The following is a 24,541-nucleotide window of genomic DNA, read 5'->3' as shown; positions in this document are numbered from 1 at the left end:
ATCTTTTGTTGTTTGCACCATAAAACTCAGTTCTGTGTAACTGGAACCTGTTGTACACAAACATGGACAATTACACAGGTTCATGTTCAAAAAATTATTGTTAATATATTTATTGGTTCTTCCTAACCCCAAATAGCTGGAATAAATCTAAAATGCAGGTTAAAGGTCACGTTCTTTTTGATTCCATTTTTCAAACCCTAGTTAGTGTATAATGTTGCTATAATAGCATAAATAATACCTGTAAAATGATAAAGCTCAAAGTTCACTGCCAGGCGATATATTTTCTTTAACAGAATTCGCGATTCAAAGCCTACAGGGAACGGCCGGTTGGACTCCAGCTCTCTACTTCCTGCTTTAATGACGTCACTAGAACAGTTTTTTGACTATACTCCGCCCACAGGAATACGTCAGTCACTAGCTAAGCTAACTGCAAGCTAAGCTGCTATCAAATCACAACACACTAAACAAACTACACAATCAGAACTCGATACATATTTCTGAAGGAGAGACTTCATAGAACAAGGAAGACATCAGCCTGTTTTAGGACAGTGAAAACTCTGTTATACAGATGAGTAAATTGTGTGAAAAATACCACGTTTTGTACACGTGAAACATAAACACATGTTATATTGCGCACTGTAAACACAATCAAAGCTTCAAAAACACAGAAAGAAATGGACCTTTAATCATATCTTCTAAATCCTTCACTGAGCATTCCAGAAGTATGTATTGAGTATTGATGAATTACAGAAACATCTCCTGTTATTATTAATTTCATCAAATTTATACATTTATTCATGTAAATTTTAAAGCACATGTGTTTTGTTACCTGAGGAAGGCAGGTTTGATCATCCAGGATGCGTAGGATCCCATACGGCCTTGCTGAGATGAGATCCAGGCAGCCACGAGAAGCTTCCAGCGTTACTGGATACCACTGGATCTGCTCAGCATTATATTCCTCCTAACACACACATAAACATCAAAAACACTGGCTAAGACAAACAAAATATTCAGAGGAAACAATACAGGCACACAGAGAGAAAGAGGAAAAAGCAAAGGTATGGTTTACTTATAAATGAAAATTCTGTAATCCTTTACAAATAATGCTACTCTTTTCCCATACACTGAAACTGAATTATGACAAAGGCTGTATTGCCATTTAATTAATCAAACTATGGCACCCCGCCACTATTTTTATTTTTTCAATATGTTTTATTGTCATTTTCTCATTTTATAACCCCAAAACAAGTACACTTGCTTACACCTCTTCACATATACATCTTCCATTAATATTTCTTAAAAAAATATATATATATATATATATATATTAATAAATAATAATAATAATAATATTATTAACTAACAAAAAAAAAAAAAAAAAACTATTTAACTTATTATTTCAATGCATTCTGTGGCACCTTTAAATATCACGCGCCTATGATTTATTCACAATACACCCATTAGTGTGTGGCTACTAAGAAAACAAAAATAATTCAATCTTGAACCTGGAGGGCTTTATGCTGTCGACACACACTCACCTGCTCTTGTGACACCAGTGCTTTGTTCACAAACTGTTGCAGCTGCTCGTTGGCATAGTTTATACACAGCTGCTCAAAACTGTTAACACTCAGGTCCTGTAACAGGTGTACATTAAGTTCCAACAGCCTTCAGAAAAGGCTTGTCACATACTTAACCAAAGCAGGTGATAAGTAGATTGCACGAAAATATGCCTTGGGTAAATGATAGCACTTATGCAGTTATAATGAGAAAATTAATACCTCAAAGCCATATATGTCCACAATTCCAACAGTGCTGTCCATTTCTGTAGGCATCAACCACTCATTGATACGTTCAAGCATCCAGTCAAACAGCACAGAGTACAGCGTCTTGGCAATGGCATCTCTAAATTAGAAATATAATTGTGTCTGTATTTAAAAAACACCCTTATATCACTCAAATCATTATTGAAGGGATTTTATTCATTATGGAAGTGACCTGGATTCAATGGCACTTTCAACAGACAGGGGGCAGTAGATCCTGTCATATATTGTTTCCTGTGAAACCAAATGAATCACGGTTCTTAGCAAATGCCTCTGTTATATTAAAATTTGGGATCGATGTATTGTATTATGTGTGTGTTAGATACTTACTGTCACTCTGTGAGTGATGACCGTTTGTAATGCCTCAGCCGACACCTGCAATAGGTTACCAACTCTCCGAGCTTCAGCTTCACTGAAAATACGGGCCACCTCAAATGACTCACTCTGATTTAGTCAAAAAATAAAGTTTTATTGTTTAAAAGCTGCTATTTTTTAATTGCAGTTGTGTTTTAGTTTATGATCAAGGTTATATAGGACTATATAACTGATTCAGGGCCATTGTGACACAGGCATCAGTTCAACTTTCTAATAAAGCAAATATAAACACAACCAAGTTTATTTTGAATGTTTCTCTTAAATTTCTACACTCTCAGAAAAGGTATAAAGCTGTCACTGGGTCGGTACCCTTCTAAAAAGTACACCTTTGTACCTAAAGAGTGCATATTAGTACCTTAAAGGGGACATTTCACAAGACTTTAAGATGTAAAATAAATCTTTGGTGTTCCCAGAGTACGTAAGTGAAGTTTTAGCCCAAAATACCGCACACATAATTTATTATAGCATGTTAAACTTACCACTTTGTAGGTGTGAGAAAAAATGTATCGTTTTTTTTGGTGTGTCCTTAAAATGCAAATAAGGTGATCTCTGCACTAAATGCTGTACCGTGGTTGGATAGTGCAGATTAAGGAGCGGTATTATCCCCTTCTGACATCACAAGGGGAGCCGAATTTCAGTGACCTATTTATGACACGCTTGCAGAGAATGGTTTACCAAAACTAAGTTAATGGGTTGTTCTTTTTCACATTTTCTTGGTTGACAGAAGCATTGTGGTCCCAATTATAGCACTAACAGCTTTTGTACCTTCTTCTGACAGTGTAAGGAGAAATATTTTTTTTTTGATGAGAAATATTTGAGTGTAGCTTTGGTACTGAATTGCATTAGCAACTCAAAGATCATAGGGTTTATCCCCAGGGAAAACGTTATAAAATGTATAGCTTGAATGCACTGCAAGGAATGCTTTGAATAAAAGCGCCTGCCAGATGCATACATGTAAATTGTGTGTATAAAGAAATTTCTGATGGCCTTCTGGGGCAAATCTTTTATTTTTAATAAATCTTACATTATAGAGATCTCATTTGCCTTTATTTATTTCTCATTTTTGTCTTTGAAAAATCTAAATGCTAAAACTTGGTCTTGAACCGGGTGATTAAGACACACGCACCTCATATGAACTGAAGCAAATGTTGCCCAGCTGTAGGATAGATGACAGAATGGCCCAAATGTTTGCAAGCTGATCTGCATGCAAGCCAATCGTCTCCAAGCACTGAACCAAGAGCAAGAAGTCTTGACCATCATGCTTTCCTTGTAGCTCACAAGCTCTTCCCTTAACAAGACATTTAAAACAAGAGGATCAGTACAGGAACAAACACCATAAACCAGTAGGTTATGTTTGCATGGGCTTTATCTAACCTGGTTGAGGTAGAAGTAGGTCTCAGCTCCTTGCAGGTAAAGGTCCTGTTTGTCCCACTCATTCAATCCAGCCAACAGTTCATAAAACACATGATAGTTTCTCTCTTCCTTCGCCTAAACAAGTTCACACACATTACTTATCTCTTTAAAATTAAACCCTTATTCAGATACACTGTTATAAAAGTGAATACTCAACCTGAAAGACGACTCTTGACTTTTCAAGGAGGTATTTCGACAAAGACGTCCCGACAACAACACCACTAAGAAGAGAAAAGTCAATGAGGGAGATCATTACATGCTTATTTAAATCACAGTTATGAAATGTAGGCTTACTGTCGTATGTGGACATGCAGGTACTTTCCAAATCGGCTTGAGTTGTTGTTCAGGATGGTTTTGGCATTACCAAAACTTTCAAGAACGGGCAAAACATCCATTGGCTAATGAGAAGGTGAAACATCAGATGCTACGTGCTTCTGTCACATTGAAACATTTTAATAATCCATTCTTCTTATCTTAAACTGCTTTACCTGACGTAATTTATCATTTCTGCCCTGATACACTGAACTTAGATAGTGGATGATAAGCTTGGCAGCCTCTGTCTTCCCCGATCCACTTTGACCACTGTTCAGATTGCAAATAATGATTGTTTATTGTCAAATACATGCAGATAATACAGTGCAGACATACATAGATGTACAGATAAAGTACAGTCAGCATGTAATTAATATGCAAAATATCCTTACTTTATGATGATGCAATGCTCATGGGTTGTATTCTGAGATTGGCAAAAGGCAATATCTGCCATGGCATAAATATGACTGGAGGGACAATGCAAAGCAGAGCATCAATATCATTGCTAACCTCTCAACAACAATTTGCTAACCAGGTATAATGAGTTAAGGCTGCTTAAATGAATTCATACTCACGGTGGATTATTGTGCTTCTCTTTACCCTGGTACTGCTGTCTCAGCTCCTCAGTGTACATACTGAGAGGTTTAAAGGGGTTGATGGACAGGAGCATGTTTCCAATATATGTCTGTTGATTTGACAAAAAACACCTGAAAAGTTATAATAAGTTGGACATCGCAACTATTACATCTGAGCAAGGATGGAATATGAAATAAAGCATTAAGGCCTCAGGATGAGTGACCCACTTTGACCAAACACCAAGGAATAACGCAATGAAGACAGAGTAGGCTATGGCATAACCAATTCCATGAAAAGTCATTTCAGAGAATTGTCTCTAAACATATTATAAATGCTTTGCTGAAACACATTATAAAGACTAAATTGTAATATTAGGGCATGGCTAAAACGGCCGCTCGATGATGAACTGGAGCTATCCTAGCATGGCCCCGCCCCTAAAACACCCGCTAACATCCATTCAGGTTGCAGCGGCGTATGAAAGCTAAAGAGACAACAGCGTTCTCGCGAGTGAAAGTGGTTTCGGTTTTGGTTCAAGAATCCTGCGTGCTTTTCCAAAATTTAAATGAATAAAAACTTTAAGCCTTAAAGGTATAGCGGAAGATTTTCGTTTTCCGGGTGGATCACCACTGTTATTGGTTATCCCAGATGTCAATCATTCTGATTATATGTTGACGTATAACCGTCGTACGTGCTCGCCTCTACTTTCGCTTTCTGCACATGCGCACTTTCACGTGTATGTGTGTTGTGCTACGGTTTCAACCATTCATTGAAGGTCGCGTTCTCACTGTGTTTTTTTCAAAATGTCTGAGAGTCGCAAGAGAAAAAGTGTCTACGAATTGTATGACGAATTGTATGACGTAAGAATTGTATGACGTAAGAATCCATACGAATTGTATGACGTAAGAAGAGAAAGGACTATAAATAAAGAAACAAGACCAGAATGTTTATGGGAGACTATTTCACACGCTGGCGTGAGCTAAAAGGACAGGTTGGGCTTCCCACGCGAAGTTTCTACTGGAAAGGTACATTTTGTCATGCTATTTGGAGAAATCCATTTAAAATCACTGCTAGTAAAAGTTGATGTAAGCTATGATTTGCGATGCTAGCCCTGGCACAAGTCACGAACCGCACAGACACGGTAAACATGCCGACAGAAACTTGTAAACAGAGCGAAGAGAAGAACTGAGCTCCTGCATGCTCTCTCTCTCTGTCTCGTGCACGCGTTTAACAGGCGTTCCCTCTCGGGAGTATTTTTTTAAAAATATCGAGGGGCGGTTCTTTAAATAATTCGGGAAAATCTTCCGCTATACCTTAAAGTTACTCAGTCTATCTATAAAAATATCTCAATTAAACAAATAATAAATTAATTATTATATTTCTATTTCATGAACTCTTTCGCTGCCAGCGTTTTTAAAAAAAAGTTGCCAGCCAGTGCCAGTGTTTTTCATGATTTTCACAAAAGTTTAATGCCTTCCAGAAAATGTTCTTCTTTAAATATATAAACATACAATAAATCAAATGAAAGACCCTCTGCTTTCAAACATAAAAATCCTGTTACATCCTAACGTCAGTAGTTCTTTTGAAATCAGCTTTTGAATATGGGTAGGTTTCTGAAAAAACACCACATTTTGAGCAAAAAGCAGAGATAATTCCATTTTTGTGACTGACTTTTCATAGAGATCCCATTCAGAGCGATCTTTAAAACAGACACGGACATGCAGCCGCTTGCCATAGGGCAATACTTCCGGGTTTAAAAAGTTGCGGAAGATAATAGCGGTATTGCGTAAAGCCGGAAATACTCGTCATTGGCAGGGAAGCGTTTTCTCTTGATTGATGAGATATCTCGTCAATGGCGGCGAAAGAGTAAATAGCTCAGGCAAAATCATAAGTGGCTCTGGGGGGCAGGGGGGCACTGAACCCCCCAAACTCAGCGCATGATAGAGAGGGTGCTTCAGAAAGTCCATACATGACTATAATTCATCCTTGCATGTGAGTTCATGTGTCATTTTCAAGAAAAAACAATACTTACATAAATAGCATCTCGGTGAAAGCGCTTCTTCAGATTCAGCAGGACTGAACTCTCACAGACCTCTCTGTAAAACAAAGCTTTATGTGAACATTTGTACAATGACAGAGGACAGTCAAAACTCAAAACAATACCTAATAGCTGCAAATTATTGATAGTTCCATTTACTTATGTCAGAAATGACATACTTTTAGGAATGATAAGGTTGGTTCTGTGAAATAAAGTATATAGATTAAGGATAAAATATGTTTGTTAATCTCACATAGACAACCCAGAGGAAAATTGTGTTGCCCAAAGATTGCACTTTCATAGCTTACAGCTAAGCAGCTCCTTTAGCAGGTGCGTTCAGTATCTGCATGAGAACATGTGTGTCAGGTAATGTCTGTGATAACTCACTCCAGCTGTGCCAAATCCTCCACCTCATCTACCTCCACAGCTTCCTTGCTTCCTGGCATCATTATCTAGGACACAGAGTAGAGTCTAACAATTGCTATTACAATCCAGGGATTATGCAAACTAATGTTGTAGTCGAGTCCAACTTGATTCAGAGTCAAGACCAGAGATAGTGTCGAGTCCGAGTCAAGACCGAGTCCACATCCAGCTTTATCTGGATTCGGACTCGCCACTTGATCTATGGTCTTGGTCTTGACTCGAGTTGGATACAACTACAACACTGTTACACTCATACCTGAGTGCTGTTAAGTCTCCTCTCTAGCATGTTCTGAGTTGGATCTTCTGATTCCCAATGGCCTCTGCCATTATGGCCTGGAATGGTGTGTGCATGTTCATCATCTTGATACACAGTCCATTTGGTGAGCTTTTCTACTGTTTGATGTGGCAGGAGGTTCTCAGGGCGCATCCAGTCTTGAGGATCCCCATACATCTCGTGACTTTGAGCCCAGTGTAGCTCCATAGTGGAGGGCAAAAGTCCATCAGCCATCAATTCAGCCACCTCTCGATCAGCATCCTCCTCAAAAGAAGGTTGAGTCACTCCATTTCTCCACATCTCTGCTTGACCTGATGAGTCTGCATTCCTTCGATTCATCTCCAATTCTCTACTCTGCTCAATGCTTCCAGCACCGCTAAGCAAAGCCTTGGACATAGACAACTTGGTGAAATCAACTCGCGAGTCACCAAATTTACCCTTGGCTGCTTGAGGTATACTTGTACCATCTTTAACACCTATTGTTGGCTTTTTGTTGCCTGTCCTGACCTCTGACTCCCTTTCAGTCGCTTGAGTCCCCGGGCCACCATTTTTATCTTCTTCACCTCCTAGTGCTTTTTTCTTGATGGATCTAAGAAGGGTAAGGTCTGGCTTTACAGGAAGAACCAAACGAGCTCCAGGCTTTGGTGGTTTACGCTCGGTGGTTGAGCCATTCGCTGTGCTAGTGCTGGTAGATGTAACAGCGGCTTCTTTTGCCTTGCCAATTTTGTTCATTCTGGGGAACACAATTGCATATTTGGCATCTCCTGAGTTGGCCTTTTCTTCTAAGTCTTGTGGAGATAAAGGATCATCGGATGAATCACCTTTCTGGTCAGCAGAAGCATCCTCGTTTTCCACTTTCTTGGAATTGTCTTGTTGAGTATCAGAAGTTGATACTTTTTTCTTTGACTTTCCACTACCTGCCATTTTCATGACCATCTTGTGTCGGATAAGGTTCTTCTTTGACTTTGCGTCGCTACTCTTCTTCTTCAATACCAAAGCATGGAGCCACCTTGAAATTCCAATTGCTTGGGTGACAGCTGATAACTTTCTTCGAACATTGATGCTTTTTGGCATCTTTTTTTGAATCCACCCTGAGACTCGTCGCAATGTCGCCATTCCTTTCTTCCTGGCTATTAAACTCTCAGTTGATTTTGAGGGCACCTGCTCTTCGATCTCATTCGTGTCTGCGGTTACTTTCTCAAATTCATCTTGTTGCTGCTCTTTAGCAGTTTCCGTTTCAGGGTCTTTAAGCGGTTCTTCTTCGGCTTTCTTGTTTTTATCATCTTTTCCTTTGCCCTTTATTGTAAATAGCATACGAGACTGTCTGTTTAACAATCCTTTTGTAGGGATTGTTGCCTGATCTTGATCCTGATCTACCTCCTGTGTTTTACTTATAGCCTTTGTTTTACTTGCCAGCTGTAGAATTTGAGGCTTGCCTTTAGCGTGCTTACTTTTAGAGATAGCCTTTCCTTTAATCTGTACCCCTTCTGTTGGCACTGTACCTTCTTTAGGTTCCTTCTTATGGAGTGTCTTGGATTTCAACATTTTTTTGTGACCTTGTAAGGGAGCAGTAAGGTGTAGCGCTTCTGGTTTCACAGCGGCTTCTTCCTGTGGATTCTCTTGCCCAGGATCGCTCAGCACCTCCTCAGAATCAACCTCTTCCACACTACTAACTACACTACTACTTCTACTAACAGGTTCCTCCTCCGGTTCTTCTATAATTTCGCTTTCAGGAGGTTTATTATTGTTCTTCTCTATCTTACTTTCTTCCTCTTCTTTATCTTCTTCCTCACCCTCGGTTTGCTTGTCCCCATCTGACAGCTCTTCCTCACTGCTCACCACACTCCCTTTGGGCTCAGCCGTCTCTTCCACACGGTCTGACTCCTCCTTCTTATCATCTGTACCATCTTCTTCACTCTCTTGTTCTGAACTCTCTACTTTCTCACTCTCTGAATCGTCATCAGTATCAACTGCTCTACCACCTCTCCTTTTTGCACCTTTAGTCTTGTTTATATCCTTGACTACATTTTTTTTCTGGTCAGTTTTTGATTTGACACCCCTTCCTGCCCTCCCTCTTGCCGTAATGCCATTGCTTGTCGACTTAACGGGTAAGATATTGCCATTCTGTTTTCTCCCCTTGCGCATTTGCCTAGAAGACTTCATCTCTTCATTTTGCGAATCCTCAGCTTCCTCCTCATCCTTTTTGGCCTTTTCTTTACCAGTTTTCTCTTCCTTTTTACCTTTTCCTTTCCCACTCTCATTAGTTTTTGAGAGGTTTTGGGAGGCTGTTTTGACTCCTTTTTTAGGGGAGACTTGTTCCTGTTTGTCTCTCTTCCCTCTGGCCCTGCTGGGTGGTTTGGCGGGAGGCATATTACTGACTCACAGTGTCTTCACAGGTCCTCTTGCTAACTTTTCTCCAAATGTCAAGACATTTTTCTGATGACCTAATTATTAAACATTATTACATAAGAGAGATACTGACATTGTAATATAAATGGCAAGCAGCTTCACACACAATGCTGCACTATTTAGATCCTTCTTTCTGACTATTTGCAAAATGTACACTATTTTTCTTAACTTTGTGCTGGTCTTGTAAACAGATGCATGGCGGGGACCTAAACTACCTGAGGTACAAGATCATATATCACATCTTTCAACTAAAGTGCAATGTGTACTTGACCTAATGGTCATCATTAGGAGGACCAAGTTTCAGGTATTTGCCACCTCAAATGATGCCAAGATGTGACTTTAGATCAAGACAAAGATCATGCACTGATAAACTTTTTCAGAATCTTTGCAGTTTATGCAAAGCTTTAAAATAAATAAGCATGCAAAGTGAGATCCACCTAAATGACATTAAATCAAAAAAGGGTATTTATTCCTAAATCAACACTTCTGTAAATATTGCAGGGTAACATAACATCGGTGAAATAATGACTTACCTGTCTTCTCAAGTACACATGATCCACTGTGGTGGTCCGGTGAGTATTCCTTATAGTCCCGAATTGCTGGTATCACTGACACACACCATGGATTGAATCTACTTGTGGATCCAAATGCCTACACAGTCTCTCTAACACAAATACACACACAGAGAAGCATGCACAAACATACAGGACACTAGTGAATAATTTAGATTTGACGGCACGCCATATAGATATGCACCCATTGATATCAGCAGCTGCTGAACAGACTGTGGAAAGGTGAGAGGCTTCACTGGAGGGTGACAAAAGGTGTTGATAGATGAATGAGAAGACAGTGACAGAAGCAAACATGCTAGGAAAATCCACCATGATCCCTCAATCCATACACATTACTTCTAAAACATCTGTAATGTTTTTCATTATGATTTATGCTTAAATGGAGGATAAATTAATTGATTTATTTACTGACAAACAAAACAAAAGTTGGTACATTTAAACAACTTAAAGGCACACCATGGAACTTTTTGTCCACTAGGGGGTGCTATACATGTATTTTTCACGTCTAGCGCCCCTAGAGGTCACAAGCGCCGCAGCACTGTCGCAAAGGAAAAGAAGACAACTCTTTAGGTCACAAAGTCTGCCTTCCAGCATGTCATGTGTCATATAATATAATTTCATGGGTTTTATTTTCATCAAACGCCAAAAAAATCACGTAGCTCACGTTTACAAGCCAGTTGTAACGGTGGTCCTTGGTTCAAGTTTATATTTAAAAAAATATTGCCCTAAAGGGGAATCGAACCTGGGTCGCCTGTGTCATAGGTCCATGACGCCACCACGATGCCACAATGTCACGTGACATAAGTCTCTCTCTAAACTCTCCAAGTTACCTCCAGTAAAATTCACGTAAAAAAGAGTGTTTGGGCGCCAGACAGGACTTATATATGCAAACATTTTAACATTACTTACTAGTACAAAAGCATGAGGGGCAAGTCAGCATCAGTCAGAAACCCCTCCTCCTCCTTTAGTTCACGCCAGCGAGCGAACACTGGCCCAATATAATTGATCCTAGTCCTTCTTTTGATTCTGTCACTCTCCCAATTTCTCTTTCTGGTCTCCTCCGACAAAACCTTGGGTTTCTTTTTCTTAGTTGCTGCTTCGGACAATAAATAGTTGCGCTCTCACGTCCGAATTTGAGGAAAATGAGAAAGTGAAATATGCCGTAAAGCAGTTTTTGTAGTTTTTTGTGCTCGGGTTACTACCCGAAACCCCAAGTTTAAAAGTACAAGTAAAAGCGATACAGACCCCATCAGGCTACGGTGGACATGTCATTCAACCTATTTTAAGGCGATGTACCATCACAGGGGTCTTGAAAATATATTGTGAAGGTTAAAAACTACAAAGTGTCACTTTAACAAACTGGACCAATGCATGGATTTGCATGCAGCAATACTGACTAAAGGGTTTATGTGTGAATAAAACACTAAGTTGCTATACTCACAATTTATGTATTACTTAAACATCTGTGACCCTGTCTGTGAAATCCAAGCTAACATCTCATAATTTATCACAAAACATATTTTGATAATAATACTTATAATAACACGTCTGAAACAGAACTTTGCTCTTAAAATTAACATTTTTATGTTGTCCTTGATTTACATTTTTTATATATAATATATATATATATAATCTTACTGTAATTGTATCAAAAAGCAACTTTTAGCCTACAAAACATTACAAACCATTTATTTATCGAAATGTGCTGTTTGACACAATGGTGTAAACATCTATTCAACATTCTTTAAGAGGTGGTGTCTGATGTCAGGCAAGCATCTGAGCTTCTGCGATTAGGGAACAAAGCGTCCCTCAATAATAGATGATCAAAACTCCTGGCTAAGCATGTATGACAACTGATCTGACCAAATGTTTTTGAAGTCTTTGGATGCAGCCTTAAAATGTTGATTCAATGGTTACTTTCCAAATATATCATATAGATTCACATAAACAAGTGTAACTACAATACCTCTTCAGCATTTATTTTTAGTTCAAGTTCAGTTTTGGAAGTTTTTAATTAAGTTTAAGTTAATAAAATCAAAAGGTTTTATCTGTGAACATTAGTTAAAATTGGAAACATGGTTAAATGCTAAAACTAGTTGTTTAGATAGAAAGAGCTTGAAAAAAACTTTACGACACCAAGACCATGTCTATGGTTTAAGAATAACAAAATACTGGCCATTTGAAACTCGAAAATCATCACCTTATTTTGTCCCATTGTTTTCCAGTTTGCGCGGGTGGTAAAACAACCCTTGCGCCTCCTTTAAACTCGTTGAAATTTCGTTCACTTATAGTTTAGCAATTAAACTAAATCTAAGTTTCAATTTCAAGAATGATTTTATTCCGCACGTCGCTTGAGGTAATCCGAAGTTTCGTCGAGAGGAAATTGTCAGCCACGACAACCGAGATTGCCAGGTTACATTAAAGGACAAGTTCGGCATTTTAGACTTAAAGCCCTGTTTTCAGATTGTTTATGGTCAAATAGAATGGTTTTGACTGAAATTTCGACATTTTCGGCTGCCCTGAGAATTTTCGCGTGTTTGTGTTTCAGCTCAGACCTCTATAATGGCTTTATAGGTGCACTGGAACAATCCTTCCTAAAATGCATTAAACTTTCGTTTACAAAGACGTGAAACTCACCGAGTGGTCAGGGGTGTTCACTGATATGCTCACACAAAAATCGCTGCAAAAGACGCATTCCAACAGCTGTTTTAGCATTCGTTGTTAACTTGTGGACCTATTTCCCCAAACGCCTCACACCCGTACATTCTTCCGCTTAGAGCTTGAATAATAAACACTCCAGCCCAGGTGGTGGCGCTAATCCGCCTTTGCCAATTGCAAGAATAGAAACAAAGTTCCCGGCGCGGAGTAATACCGTACCTCACAGGACGTCTAATACAGTCAATGGAGTTGGTAAAAACTACGATAAAACCTGTTGGAATGCGTCTTTTGCAGCGATTTTTGTGTGAGCATACCAGTAAACAACCCTGACCACTCGGTGAGTTTCACGTCTTTGTAAACGAAAGTTTAATGCATTTTAGGAAGGATTGTTCCAGTGCACCTATAGACCCATTGTAGAGGTCTGAGCTGAAACACAAACACGCGAAAATTCTCAGGGCAGCCGAAAATGTCGAAATTTCAGTCAAAACCATTCTATTTGACCATAAACAATCTGAAAACAGGGCTTTAAGTCTAAAATACCGAACTTGTCCTTTAAGTTAGTTAATGCTATTTAGAAACTAACATGAACCTTGTTATTACCTAACATTAAGAAAGATTATAAAAAATTATGAAAAACTATTTGTTAGCTAATGCATTTACCAATGTAACTTGTTTCACGGCTCTTGGAGTGCTTGATTCTAATTGGCCAGTCGTGACATTTGAAGGCTTGTTCGACTTCATGCGGCGCCAAAAGAACGTACAGGCGAATGACGTCAAAGTACCACGAGAGCGATGCGAGAAATCATACGGAGAAGCTTAAATTCGACTCGTTCTCGCGGTACTTTGACGTCATCCGCCTGTCAATTCTTTTCGGCGCCGTATTAAATCGAACCCACATAATCCCAGATAACAACCGAACACAAAATTACACAAAAATGAAATACAACCCTATATTTTAATAACATATGTGACATTAATTTTACAAATAAATATTTGATTAAATGGTGTGATTGTGACATTTTTTGAACATCTTGTTATCTTGAGGTTTTGCTCGCGGAAGGTCTGCACTCATAAAAAATTAGCAAATAAAATATTTCAAATCAATATATGATAATGTACAGGCAGCCGGTACCAAAATGGCAAAAAAAAATCTGGCCAAAAATTTGTTTTAAATATATCCTAAATACACTTTGTAGAAAGTAAAGCTTAAATATATTTTTGAATTTGAAAAAAATTTAGTTTTAAGCTTTATATATTATTTCAAAATGTATTTCATGGACAACAAATGCATTTTTAATTCTACAACCCATACGACAAAATATATATTTTCCTGGCCAAAGTATACAATTATGGATAAACTTATATGTATATTTCAGTTAAAAATATATTTAATTTTAATCTCTCAAACCTGTTATGTTTACAGGTTTGTAATATACAAAGTTAATAAATGCTTTAAAATATATCTATTTTTCTAAACAGATTTCAAAATATAAAAAAATTGTCAAAAATATATTAGTAATATAATAATAGATTACTGAAAAATAAATTTTTTTAAACATATTTTAAAATATATTTCAGCACATATATTTTTGTATATTTTAAAATATATTATATTATATAATAATGATATATATTATATATAAGCTACGGATCTTATTTCTGGGATAACAACCCTTTTCCCACCTATTACATTGCCATTTTTCCAGACAACCTTACTGTAAAGTTTTATCCTTCAGAAATGAAAGAAATAAAGAGATCAGACCATGTACGTGAAAAATTTACTGAGAAGACTGTAGTGTGAAGTTACAAAGCATAATAATTATTAGTGTTCTCATACATAATCAAGTCTCTACAAAAATATATTCTAGAACCCCCCAAAGAAAACGCTAAAAAGCATTTCAGGAGACAGTACCAAAATATTTCCTTGAATCAGAAAATACAGCCCTCCAAAAAAATTACCCACTGTTAAAACGAGATAAGATTTTCATATACACATATATTAAAACATTTGACTACAATATTTTAAAATTACATTCCTAAATTACATCATTCATAATTGGCATAACAATTTAAAAAAGAAATTCAAATCCTAGCCCCTCAGAAAACTGTACACCCCAGAAACTACAGCATGTGTACTACACAGTAGTGTCAAAAATAAGTACCTATATCAACATTTATCTAATCACTCTCTCATTCTCATTGGTGTGGACGGGTGAAAAGAAGGCAACACTACTTTCTGTGGGATATTTCATACGCGCAAGGAACTTTATCCAAATATCTACTATGCAAGTGCCTTCTCATCCCAACCTAATCGTCAACATCAGCCACTGGCATTTTCCCCACATATTATATTTGCAGACTCGCTGGTCCTCGATCTGGTATAAAAGTAAAATCATGCATTTAAAATTAAGTTAAAAGTAAAAAAACTGCCAGTCTTGTCCAAATGCTGCAGCTTTTGCCTTGATGCGCTGAAGCGTGCAAAGTGGAAGCTGGTGACTGGTCAGCATGTAATGTCATGAGTGGAGAAACAGTGATCGGTCTTGACAGGCACTGCTGGTGGTGGTGATGGTCCTTCACTCTATTTTGTCCCCCTGGGTGTGGAAGCTCCGAGTGAAAGGTTCCTCTGTCCAGGGCAAGGCTTTCAAATGGTTCAGTAGTGGTGCTAGCAGTAGTGTTCAGTTCGTAAGCAAATCTGGAATGCAGAACGAATCCAGAATTGTTCAGGCACTGGGATTAAAAGGCTCAGTCTGTGGAAAGGCAAGACATTGGTTGCTTTTAGGAACCGGATTATGCTATAGTTAAGGCTTGTCATACAAATACACTGTTAAAAAAGATTTTTTGGTTGAACTTAAAAATTAAGTTACCTGGCTACCTTAAAATGTTTGTGTCAACTAATATTTTTAAGTTGAATTAACAAAATTTTAAGGCAGCCAGGTAAACTTTTTTTTAAAGTTGAACCAACAAATCTTGTAGGTATTACCTTTAATAGCTATTAAAGAGATAGTTCACCAAAAACAATCCGATTTTTTACTCGCTCTTTACTTTATTCATTCAATGTCTTTAAGAATCAAAACTGTGGTTTAAAAAAAATAAAAAATATGGGAGTGAATGGTGTCCGCCTCTTTAAGCTTTAAAAATATCCAAAAAGTATAACATAAATAACTTCACTCGACTCGTGTCATATATTTAAAGTTTCTGGGTGTTACACAAAAGGGTTTGGTGAAAACTAAAATATAATCTATTTTATGAAAGGCTTGATCTGTGTCTGAACTGCTATTTAGGCAGTTTAACAATGTTTACTTTTATGTGTAACTGGAACAGCAGCGAGATCCACAACAATAAAGTAGAGTAGTAAATGTCTTTAGGACACTTAAAATATATGACACCAGGCATGTTTTTGAACACTTTTGGGTCCTTCTGATCCTTAATGAAAGTTCTGTCATCATTAACTCTCATCTTGTTACAAACCTGTATGCATTCCTTTGTTATGATAAACTCAAAGGAAGATATTTTGAGAAATATTTGTAACCAAATCGTTCGTGGACCCCATTCACTTCCAAAGTAGGAAAAAAAGCCTATGTAAGTAAATGGGCTCCACGAACGGTTTGGTTACAAACATTTCTCAAAATATCTTTCTTTGTGTTAATGAGAACAACAAAATTTATACAGGTTTGTAACAACATGAGAGTGAGTAACAATGACAGAATTTTCATTTTTGGGTGAACCATCCCTTTAAAGTGTTTCATGGTCATTGTGGGAGTGGATGGTGACCGCCTCAAGCTGCATTCAGACTAGCAGCGACTAGCATTAGCAGAGCGATGCGATCTCATTGATTTCAATGGAAGCTTAGCGACTTCTGGTGACACGAGCGACAGTTACAGTCGGTGACTGGATGGGGTGTTGTTTCCAGTGGCGCGACAAACTTGAGAAATGTTTAACTTTATGCAAATTATGAGCGACTTTAAAGAGCGACGACCAATGAGAACGAAGCAGTGGAGTTCATGTCATCCGTCTCTCGTCAGTTACTGGAATGGACGGTACTCATTTGTTTATGACAACCAGATATAGAAACGCCTGTTTTTAAAAAGACGAGCGACACACAGCGCTTATTATGTAAATGTACCTTAAAGGGACAGTTCACCCATTTGCATTAAGCTTTGTATAGTTAGAACCCCAGTCATGTTTTTGAATGGTCATGCATAATTTCCTCAGTTCCCGTTGAGACAGGAGAAATACAGATTTCAGTGTTGCACTTCCTTCTTTCAATGATGTAAAAATCATCATTTTGCATCATTGAAAGAAGGAAGTCCTATGTCTTTGTTGAGGGGGTGAGACTACAAACACCCCTTTTCTTGGTCAAATAGGCACCAAATTCTTAATGTATGTTACATTTCTACTAGAAATATGACACACTTTCATTAAAGATTAATTTTTCTACAAGTGAAATGTTCCTTTAAGTCACCATACACTTCCATAGTAACCAAAAACACCACAAAATCTGAATTTGGGTTCGAAAAATAAAAAGACATGAGGGTAACTAAATGGTGGCATTTTAATTTTGGGTGAACTATCCCTTTAAATATTACCCTTATTACCCAAATAAATGTGCTGAAATACATTTTAAAATATGTTTACAAAAATGTATTTTTCACCAATATTTTTTGGCAAACTTTTGTATATTTTGAAATCTTTTTTAAAAATAAATATATTTTAAAGCATTTATATTCACGTTGCATTGGAAGAAAAACTTTGGGTAATATTACCCTAGTCCCTCCAGAAAAACACGATTATGGGATCGCATGATTCAATGCATAATCAGCAAAAGTCTGCATATTTATGTGTTGGCTGCATTTTTTAAATACGCCGCACTTTAACTGCATAAATTGCAGATTTCTGCTCGCAAAATATGCGGGGCTTGCATGATTTTATAATCCCCGCATTTTCTTAGTAAAAAGATATATATATATCTTAGCAGAAAGTTAAAAAATGTTGCATTTACTTCACACATGTGCGGCCATGTCCCCTGTTTTTATGGGAATGTTAGGATGTGACGTAATTATGTGACGTGAACATCAGCGAAAAGCTGCAAAAGCTGCAAAGTTTCACACAGTTTTTGCAAGTTCCCGCAATTTTGGCAGGTTCCTGCAATTTCATCCCATAAAATTGAATAAATATCCCACATATTCCATCGCATTTTTTAAGAAAACGTGCCGCAAGATCAAGGATTTTTGCCCGCGACAATCACACGTTTTTATGGACTACAATACTGTTATCAAAAGTTACTTAACACTACATAATGACTTGCCTCCATTGCTTAACATGTTGCCTGCTTTTGGCTTAGTCCTCAGATTGTTCTCAAGAAAGGTCCTTTAAAAAAAAAAAAAAAACAGCAGATTAATAAAACTGTGCCAAGATTTGTGAATATTAATAATACAATGTGATCCAAATTAAAATCAAACCACTCACGTCTGATCTCCTTCTAGAGACTTCTGGATCTCCTGAAGAACACCTGAATTAGAAACATCATTCAAACACTTAGTCAAATCAAATCACTAAATGAGTTTAAACCGAAAACATTTCTTATTGCTAACAAACTAGTCGAAATACTACAATACAGACAATACTGCCTTCATTAGAAATCGACTATACTCGAGTACTTAAGACAATATTATTGTGCAGGCAAATGAAAGAGTTATGATCATGCACACACGACTGCACAGGCCATTATCTTTTTTTTTAACACAAACAGCACGTTAAGATTGTTACTTTAAGCCATATTATGGACATCTTAAACACAGCAAGCACGTGACACAGTAACAAACTGAAAATCTGTCGTATGCTCTGAGCCGCTGGATTCAATGACTTTTAATAAACTCCTGAATTATTTCTGAATATCCGGGTTGGTTTCACTAACTGCTCATGTACTCACTCTCATCGTTGAGCAAAGCATGCTCCATTACTTGTGTAGCAGAGTTCTCTGGAACACACAAGCACATTGATCAGTCGAGTGAAAGCATGCAAATGCCTTAAAGTGAACTTTAAAACACAATCTGGAATTGATGCAACGGTGCAAAAATAGATGCAAATATACCTAATATTTAATAACATATCCTATAAAGCATCCTTCAAGAGCACCTAACAGTCCCTTCCAACAAATTTGCACCGTTAGGGTCGACTGTACAACCACATAAATGCTTACAAACCACAAACAAAATACGACCTCTGACAACAGCTTTCGTTGTACCAGTGGATAAGCTGACATTTCGTGCAGCACTTTAACACAATATCTAAATCACTATTACAAATTCTAACACCAGTTAACAACAATTTTGTCACCATAGACCCACTCTCAAGTTGTTCCAAACTTGTATAAATGTCTTTGTTTTACTGAATACAAGGGAAAATTTTTAAAGAATGTTTGTAACCAAACAAATCTGGGGCACCATTGACTTCCATAATAGGAAAAAGAAATAAATCTATGGAACTGAATGGTGCCCCAGATCAGAACATGAATTTATTATCATTTGTGTTCAGCAAAACAAAGAAATTTATACAGGTTTGCAACAACTTGAGGGTGAGTAAATGATGAAAGAATTATAATTTTTTGGAGTACTATCCCTTTAAAGCTATTGAAAAGCAGCACAGAAATACAGTACCTATGCAAAACCATTCGTTATAATCTACCGAGTTGACTTGAGCCATCTCTGATGTAGCCAAACCTAACCCCAACAGGTCGCATGCACAAAAGTTGAATTATGGCACTGTTGCATCAATTAGAGATTGTGTTTTGTGTGTACACTGAGCTTGTTTCTAAGGAATGACATCTGCATTCAAAGAAACTGCATTCAATAAGAACATGCATATTTTAGTATTCGTTGTTTAGCTTGCACACATCACACAGATGCTTGGAAAAAGCACATCGAGTCTCACCATATCCTTCACTGTCGGTTCTGAAATTCCTGCAATGACAACAAACACTCATCTCAATCGTTGACATCTGAAAACACAGTTTATGATTAAGTCTATATGAAGAGTTTGGTTCCAAAATGCTTAAAACTTCTTTTTTTTTTATATTGTTACCGCCAAAATCAGTATTGTATCAGGCAAGCGTGCCGCACAAGCCCATAGACTGTAAAAAAAAGATGGACGACGCGACGTCGCCTCCCACCATTGTAATGAATTGAAGCCAAAAATGTCCAACCACGGTCGCCGCCATGTTACGTAAAAACGTCAGTTTGGAGCCAAGGCATGCGCAGAAGGAATCGTCCGTGGAGCCAGAGGCGGAGCCGCGGTATCAAACTTCCGCCCAAACGCTCGCTCGACCAATTCAACCACGCCAATCATAACGACACGCCCCGTTTCTATAGCATCAAATTACAAGCTAAAATGAAACTTACCACAATAATGAAACCTTGAACATATATCAGCGTGATGATAACTACTTGAAAGGACCAAAAACATCTTTGGGAAACTTTTATTGGAAGTGTAAATAATTTTTTTATTTAGAGCAGAGTCCCATTCGTTTGAATGGAGAGGGCGGGGTTTATGACTTGTACTGCAGCCAGCCACCAGGGGGCGATCAAAGAGCCAGAGGCTTCACTTCTCAAGGCTTATGAGGCACACCCGCACAAGCCCTGAAAAGTGAAGCCAAAACGCCTCCCCATGTTATTCAATGGGACTTGAGACCAACTAAAAAAATTAATTACACTTCAATTATCTTTTTTCCGAACCTGGTTTCTGTCATTTATTGTAGTTTTTATCACACCGATGTAAATTCAAATGTTTGTTTTTAAAATAAGTTTGTGTTTAGTTATTTAATGATATAAAAACGGCGGTGTCACGTCATGATTGACAGCTGTGATATCGTGTGATATGCGCATTCTGCGGGAGCGAGGGCGGGGTTTTGATTTTGCGGCTTCACTTCCTGCTCACTACTGCGCATGACTGGTCCTGAAATCGCTACTGCGCAGACTCAAGACCCAAGATGTCAGCGCCATATCGGGACACTTGCGGCTTCACTTTTCACCAATGGAAGGGAGCGAACAGGCGTCGTCCATCTTTTTTTACAGTCTATGGTATCAGGTCAGTATTAAAAAGTAAAGTCTTCATTTTATGCAAAATCCGATAACTGCCGTGTTATTCTTTTTTCCCAAAACACAACAAACGCCAGTCCTTTTTCTCAGCAGAATGCAATACATCCACTTAACCAATCACAGCGCACCATTCCATGCATTGTAAAGAACAATGATGGTGCATTGAATACACACTGAATCCTAGTTTTCCTCATCTACTTTGTACTTCGTGATCAACAAACAAACAAAAAACAAAATAATACTTTTGATGGCATTGATAAATCTGTGGTGGTTTTCTGTGGTGGGGAAGAAACGTAAGCCATCAAGTAAGGGATAATGTAGAGGCAGCCGGTAGTTATTGGGAAATAAGCCCCGACAGTGTGATCAGGACCCGACGCGAAGCCAATAAGTTATTGGCTTATTTCCCAATAACTACCGGCTGCCTCTACATTATCCCGCTTATTACACGGCTACTTGCCACATAAGAAAAAAAACTGGACATGAATATGAATTTGAAACATTTTATTGGCATATTTGTTTTAAATTAACATTTTTATCCCACGCAAAACTTTGCACAGATGCATAAAATGATCGTAATACCTTATTAAGATCCTCTGCTTCATACTTGTCTGTCTCCATTTTTTCTCTTTTAGCCAGTCTTTGAGAAGTTTTAATGGCCATTCTGTATTTTTTTGTGTGTTGGCTTAGCTGTCATGCTCTATTTTGTCAAGTTCAGTCTCAGTAAGCTCTCTGTGTCTTGTCGTGGTTGTCGAGTGTTTGTCACAAGATGGCGCCAAACAGACAGTAATCTTTATTGATCTTTATTGGCGCGGAGCGATTTTACTCGTGCAAGTAGTCCGGCTATGCGTTATTATTTTGGAGCGGTTATTATTTGAAAAGAACGAACCTGCAAATGTCTCAACTGACCAATCAGAATCAAGCATTCCAGAGAGCCGTGTAATAAAATATAATAATTTACGTGAGGGGCACTCGGGTGATGGAAAAATGCCGGCTGTTGCTTGTTCCCCAGCACCAAAACGTTCCATTATTTTACGCAAAGTCAACGAAAATCGAGCAGAAACAAAACATTTTATAGCTGATCGCTGTCAAAAAGTGTCCCAAGGATGACAGCAGCAATGACAGTGTTCTTAATATGACAAAGTTAGTGTTTTGATTAATGCCATTAATGTTAACTAGTCAACTAAATGAATATAACATGGCAAAGATGAATGCACATTTATATATTGATTCAATAGATTTATAGCATTTTGGAAAAAAAAAAACTTGTCATGGATAAATCTTTGGAAATCAAATTATGTATTTGATTTTTGAATGTTATTATAACCCAAAGATGCTATGTGAAATTTGTAACAGAAAATATTGGTTTTCATCTTTTCACTTTATTGGTATAGAAAACACATTTTTACCCAAATTAGTCAAAATTGATTTATTGCGTTTTGGAACCAAACTCTTCAAATATAGTCCTACAAAAACCAAGGAATAGCTAACCCAAAAATTTTAATTCTGTCATCATTTGGTAGCCATGAGAGTAGCGACATAAGTGATGGAAATCAATGGGTGTCATCAACTATCAAAATATCATCACTGTGTTTAACAGCAGGTTTAGAACAACATGAGGGCGAGTAAATGATGACAGAATTTTTATTTTTGGGTGAACTTTCAGCTACACAAACCTGTGTTCTGTGGCTCTGTCTGGTTGGTCTCTTTGAACAGGACTCGATGGGTTCTTGGATCTCGCCTGAAGAGGAGCCTCAACCAAACAGCGTGGTTCCACCACCCAACGTGTGGACAGAGAAAACCTTTCAAACTCTGATGGGGACATCAGGTAGAAACCTAAACAAAATCCAAAATTTTCACAGTAAAACATTTTTGTATATACTTTTTACAGTTCGACATGGCACTAGAAACAACAATGTCATGGGTTCCACTCCATGTTAGCGTAAATTCATAGTTTAAGTTAGGATAAAAGCATCATCCAAACATAAAAAAAAATCTCCTACCTTGGCCATATTTTGTGAAGACACATGAGGCAATTCCACTGACATCTTCCTTTCGTATGCAGGGGTAGTGCACCAGCATTTTGATGGAGGGCAGAGAGAGGACGTGCAGCTCGCCTTGATTAGTAAGAACCACCAAGCCGCTCTCCAAATGTTCATCGGTCCGACTTCCGAACCAGGCCACGCCCACACGCCGCACCCGGGAACCGTCTACAGCTGTGAGTTTTAGCTTTGACTTACTGCTCACTTTGGGCAGAGTAAACAGCTGTGTACACACAAACGCACGTAGTAAGACCAAATCTCTGATGGAAAACAAGTGCAAAGAATAGCTGCAGGGCTCTAGACTAACTTTTTGCAGTGGTTGCACTGGTGCGCCTAACATTTTTTCTTAGGTGCACCAGCACAAAAGTTAGGTGCACCCTAATTTTTGACCGCATTGGATTTATAGTTCACCCAAAAATGAAAATTCTGTCATAATTTACTCACTCTCATGTTGTTACAAACCTGTATAAATGTCTTTGTTCTGGTGAACATGAATGAAAATATTTTGAGGAATGTTTGTAACCAAACCATTCATGAGCCCTATTCACTTCCATAGAATTATTTTTCCTACTATAGAAGTGAATGGGGCTTATGCTTGTTTTGGTTATTAACATTCCTCAAAATATCTTGCTTCGTGTTTAATTTATACAGGTTTGTAACAAAATGAGGGAGAGTTAATGATGACAGAATTTTCATTTTTGGGTGAACTGTCCCTTTAACACCGCAAGTTTAGCGCCCATGGTGGTTTAATACAGAATATAAACATGTAGGCTATTTTATAATTTTCATGTTGTCATTCCATTTTCCTTATACGAGTCATGCACAGTCCTGTTTGATAACCCGCATCCGCACGATTAAAATAACACTTGACCCGTTATCCGACATCAGCATCAATTTATTTCATACCCGCTCGTTTGACATAAAGACTGCGACCGGCCTTACCGCAAATCGTGAAGTAAGTAGAAACCTTTAAAGATCTTCATGCAGAACATTGACAGAAATAAGCACAACTTTGAAACTTTGTGAGGGTCGGCAGATTGACAGCTGAGCGGTCAGCAGTGTGAACACTCATACGCGCTGCGCTTATATTTATACCTTTTAAATTGATGATATGATTGCAGTGATTCCAAAGGAATGTCCAAAAAAACTCAAGTAGAATGTTAAATGTTTAAAGTTTAATGTCTCTTTCTCACTGCCCTGCGTAAACCCGCGCCGGTGATGGCATGATACGCATGATGAGCTTGCATCTTGCATTACCTTAAATTATCATCGTCATACAAATAATAGTAAAACAACATTAAAAACTGTAATGGTGTACATCAGGGGTTCCCAAACTTTTTTTCCTGCGCACCCCCTTCTATGTCCCAACCGGGTTGGCGCACCCCCAATCCCCATTTTAAAAAAAATCCAAAAAAGCTTTGTTTTCTCACCATAAATACTCATGTTTAATCATGCGCAAATACCCAAGGGCCGGTTGCACTAGCCCGACGTTAAGAAGTTGGGTGTAATAGTCCTACGTCGGGCTTAGCTACGTCCAACATT

At 38.0% G+C, this 24,541-nt stretch overlaps 2 protein-coding genes across 3 annotated transcripts in view; both read right to left on the bottom strand.

Moving 5' to 3' along the window:
- The window catches only part of myo15b (myosin XVB), a 49,484-nt gene extending 40,757 nt beyond the window's left edge, over window positions 1–8,727 (bottom strand). The window contains exons 1-15 of the mRNA XM_073814410.1: window positions 7,211–8,727; window positions 6,919–6,983; window positions 6,526–6,589; window positions 4,496–4,605; window positions 4,313–4,387; window positions 4,097–4,190; window positions 3,903–4,006; window positions 3,766–3,829; window positions 3,570–3,683; window positions 3,322–3,483; window positions 2,151–2,264; window positions 1,996–2,054; window positions 1,779–1,902; window positions 1,539–1,634; window positions 830–961 (exon numbers count right to left, since the gene is read on the bottom strand). Of these exons, the coding sequence (XP_073670511.1) occupies window positions 830–961; window positions 1,539–1,634; window positions 1,779–1,902; window positions 1,996–2,054; window positions 2,151–2,264; window positions 3,322–3,483; window positions 3,570–3,683; window positions 3,766–3,829; window positions 3,903–4,006; window positions 4,097–4,190; window positions 4,313–4,387; window positions 4,496–4,605; window positions 6,526–6,589; window positions 6,919–6,983; window positions 7,211–8,542 (2,709 nt within the window). The 5' untranslated portion in view covers window positions 8,543–8,727. The remainder of the gene's footprint in view (window positions 1–829; window positions 962–1,538; window positions 1,635–1,778; window positions 1,903–1,995; window positions 2,055–2,150; window positions 2,265–3,321; window positions 3,484–3,569; window positions 3,684–3,765; window positions 3,830–3,902; window positions 4,007–4,096; window positions 4,191–4,312; window positions 4,388–4,495; window positions 4,606–6,525; window positions 6,590–6,918; window positions 6,984–7,210) is intronic.
- Window positions 8,728–14,626: 5,899 nt separating this feature from the next.
- llgl2 (LLGL scribble cell polarity complex component 2) overlaps window positions 14,627–24,541 on the bottom strand; it is a 44,738-nt gene continuing 34,823 nt past the window's right edge. The window contains exons 20-26 of one of the 2 annotated variants that reach the window (XM_065262876.2): window positions 22,961–23,222; window positions 22,634–22,793; window positions 19,798–19,826; window positions 18,797–18,844; window positions 18,334–18,376; window positions 18,173–18,234; window positions 14,627–15,614 (exon numbers count right to left, since the gene is read on the bottom strand). In XM_065262876.2, the coding sequence (XP_065118948.2) occupies window positions 15,610–15,614; window positions 18,173–18,234; window positions 18,334–18,376; window positions 18,797–18,844; window positions 19,798–19,826; window positions 22,634–22,793; window positions 22,961–23,222 (609 nt within the window). In that variant the 3' untranslated portion in view covers window positions 14,627–15,609. The remainder of the gene's footprint in view (window positions 15,615–18,172; window positions 18,235–18,333; window positions 18,377–18,796; window positions 18,845–19,797; window positions 19,827–22,633; window positions 22,794–22,960; window positions 23,223–24,541) is intronic. The other variant, XM_065262877.2, reaches the window with a different exon arrangement.

This window comes from Paramisgurnus dabryanus, chromosome 1 (assembly GCF_030506205.2).
Source record: "Paramisgurnus dabryanus chromosome 1, PD_genome_1.1, whole genome shotgun sequence".
In the NCBI taxonomy this organism is placed as follows: domain Eukaryota; kingdom Metazoa; phylum Chordata; class Actinopteri; order Cypriniformes; family Cobitidae; genus Paramisgurnus; species Paramisgurnus dabryanus.
The sequence above is the reverse complement of the archived record's forward strand: the minus strand, read 5'-3'. Positions and strand labels throughout refer to the sequence as shown.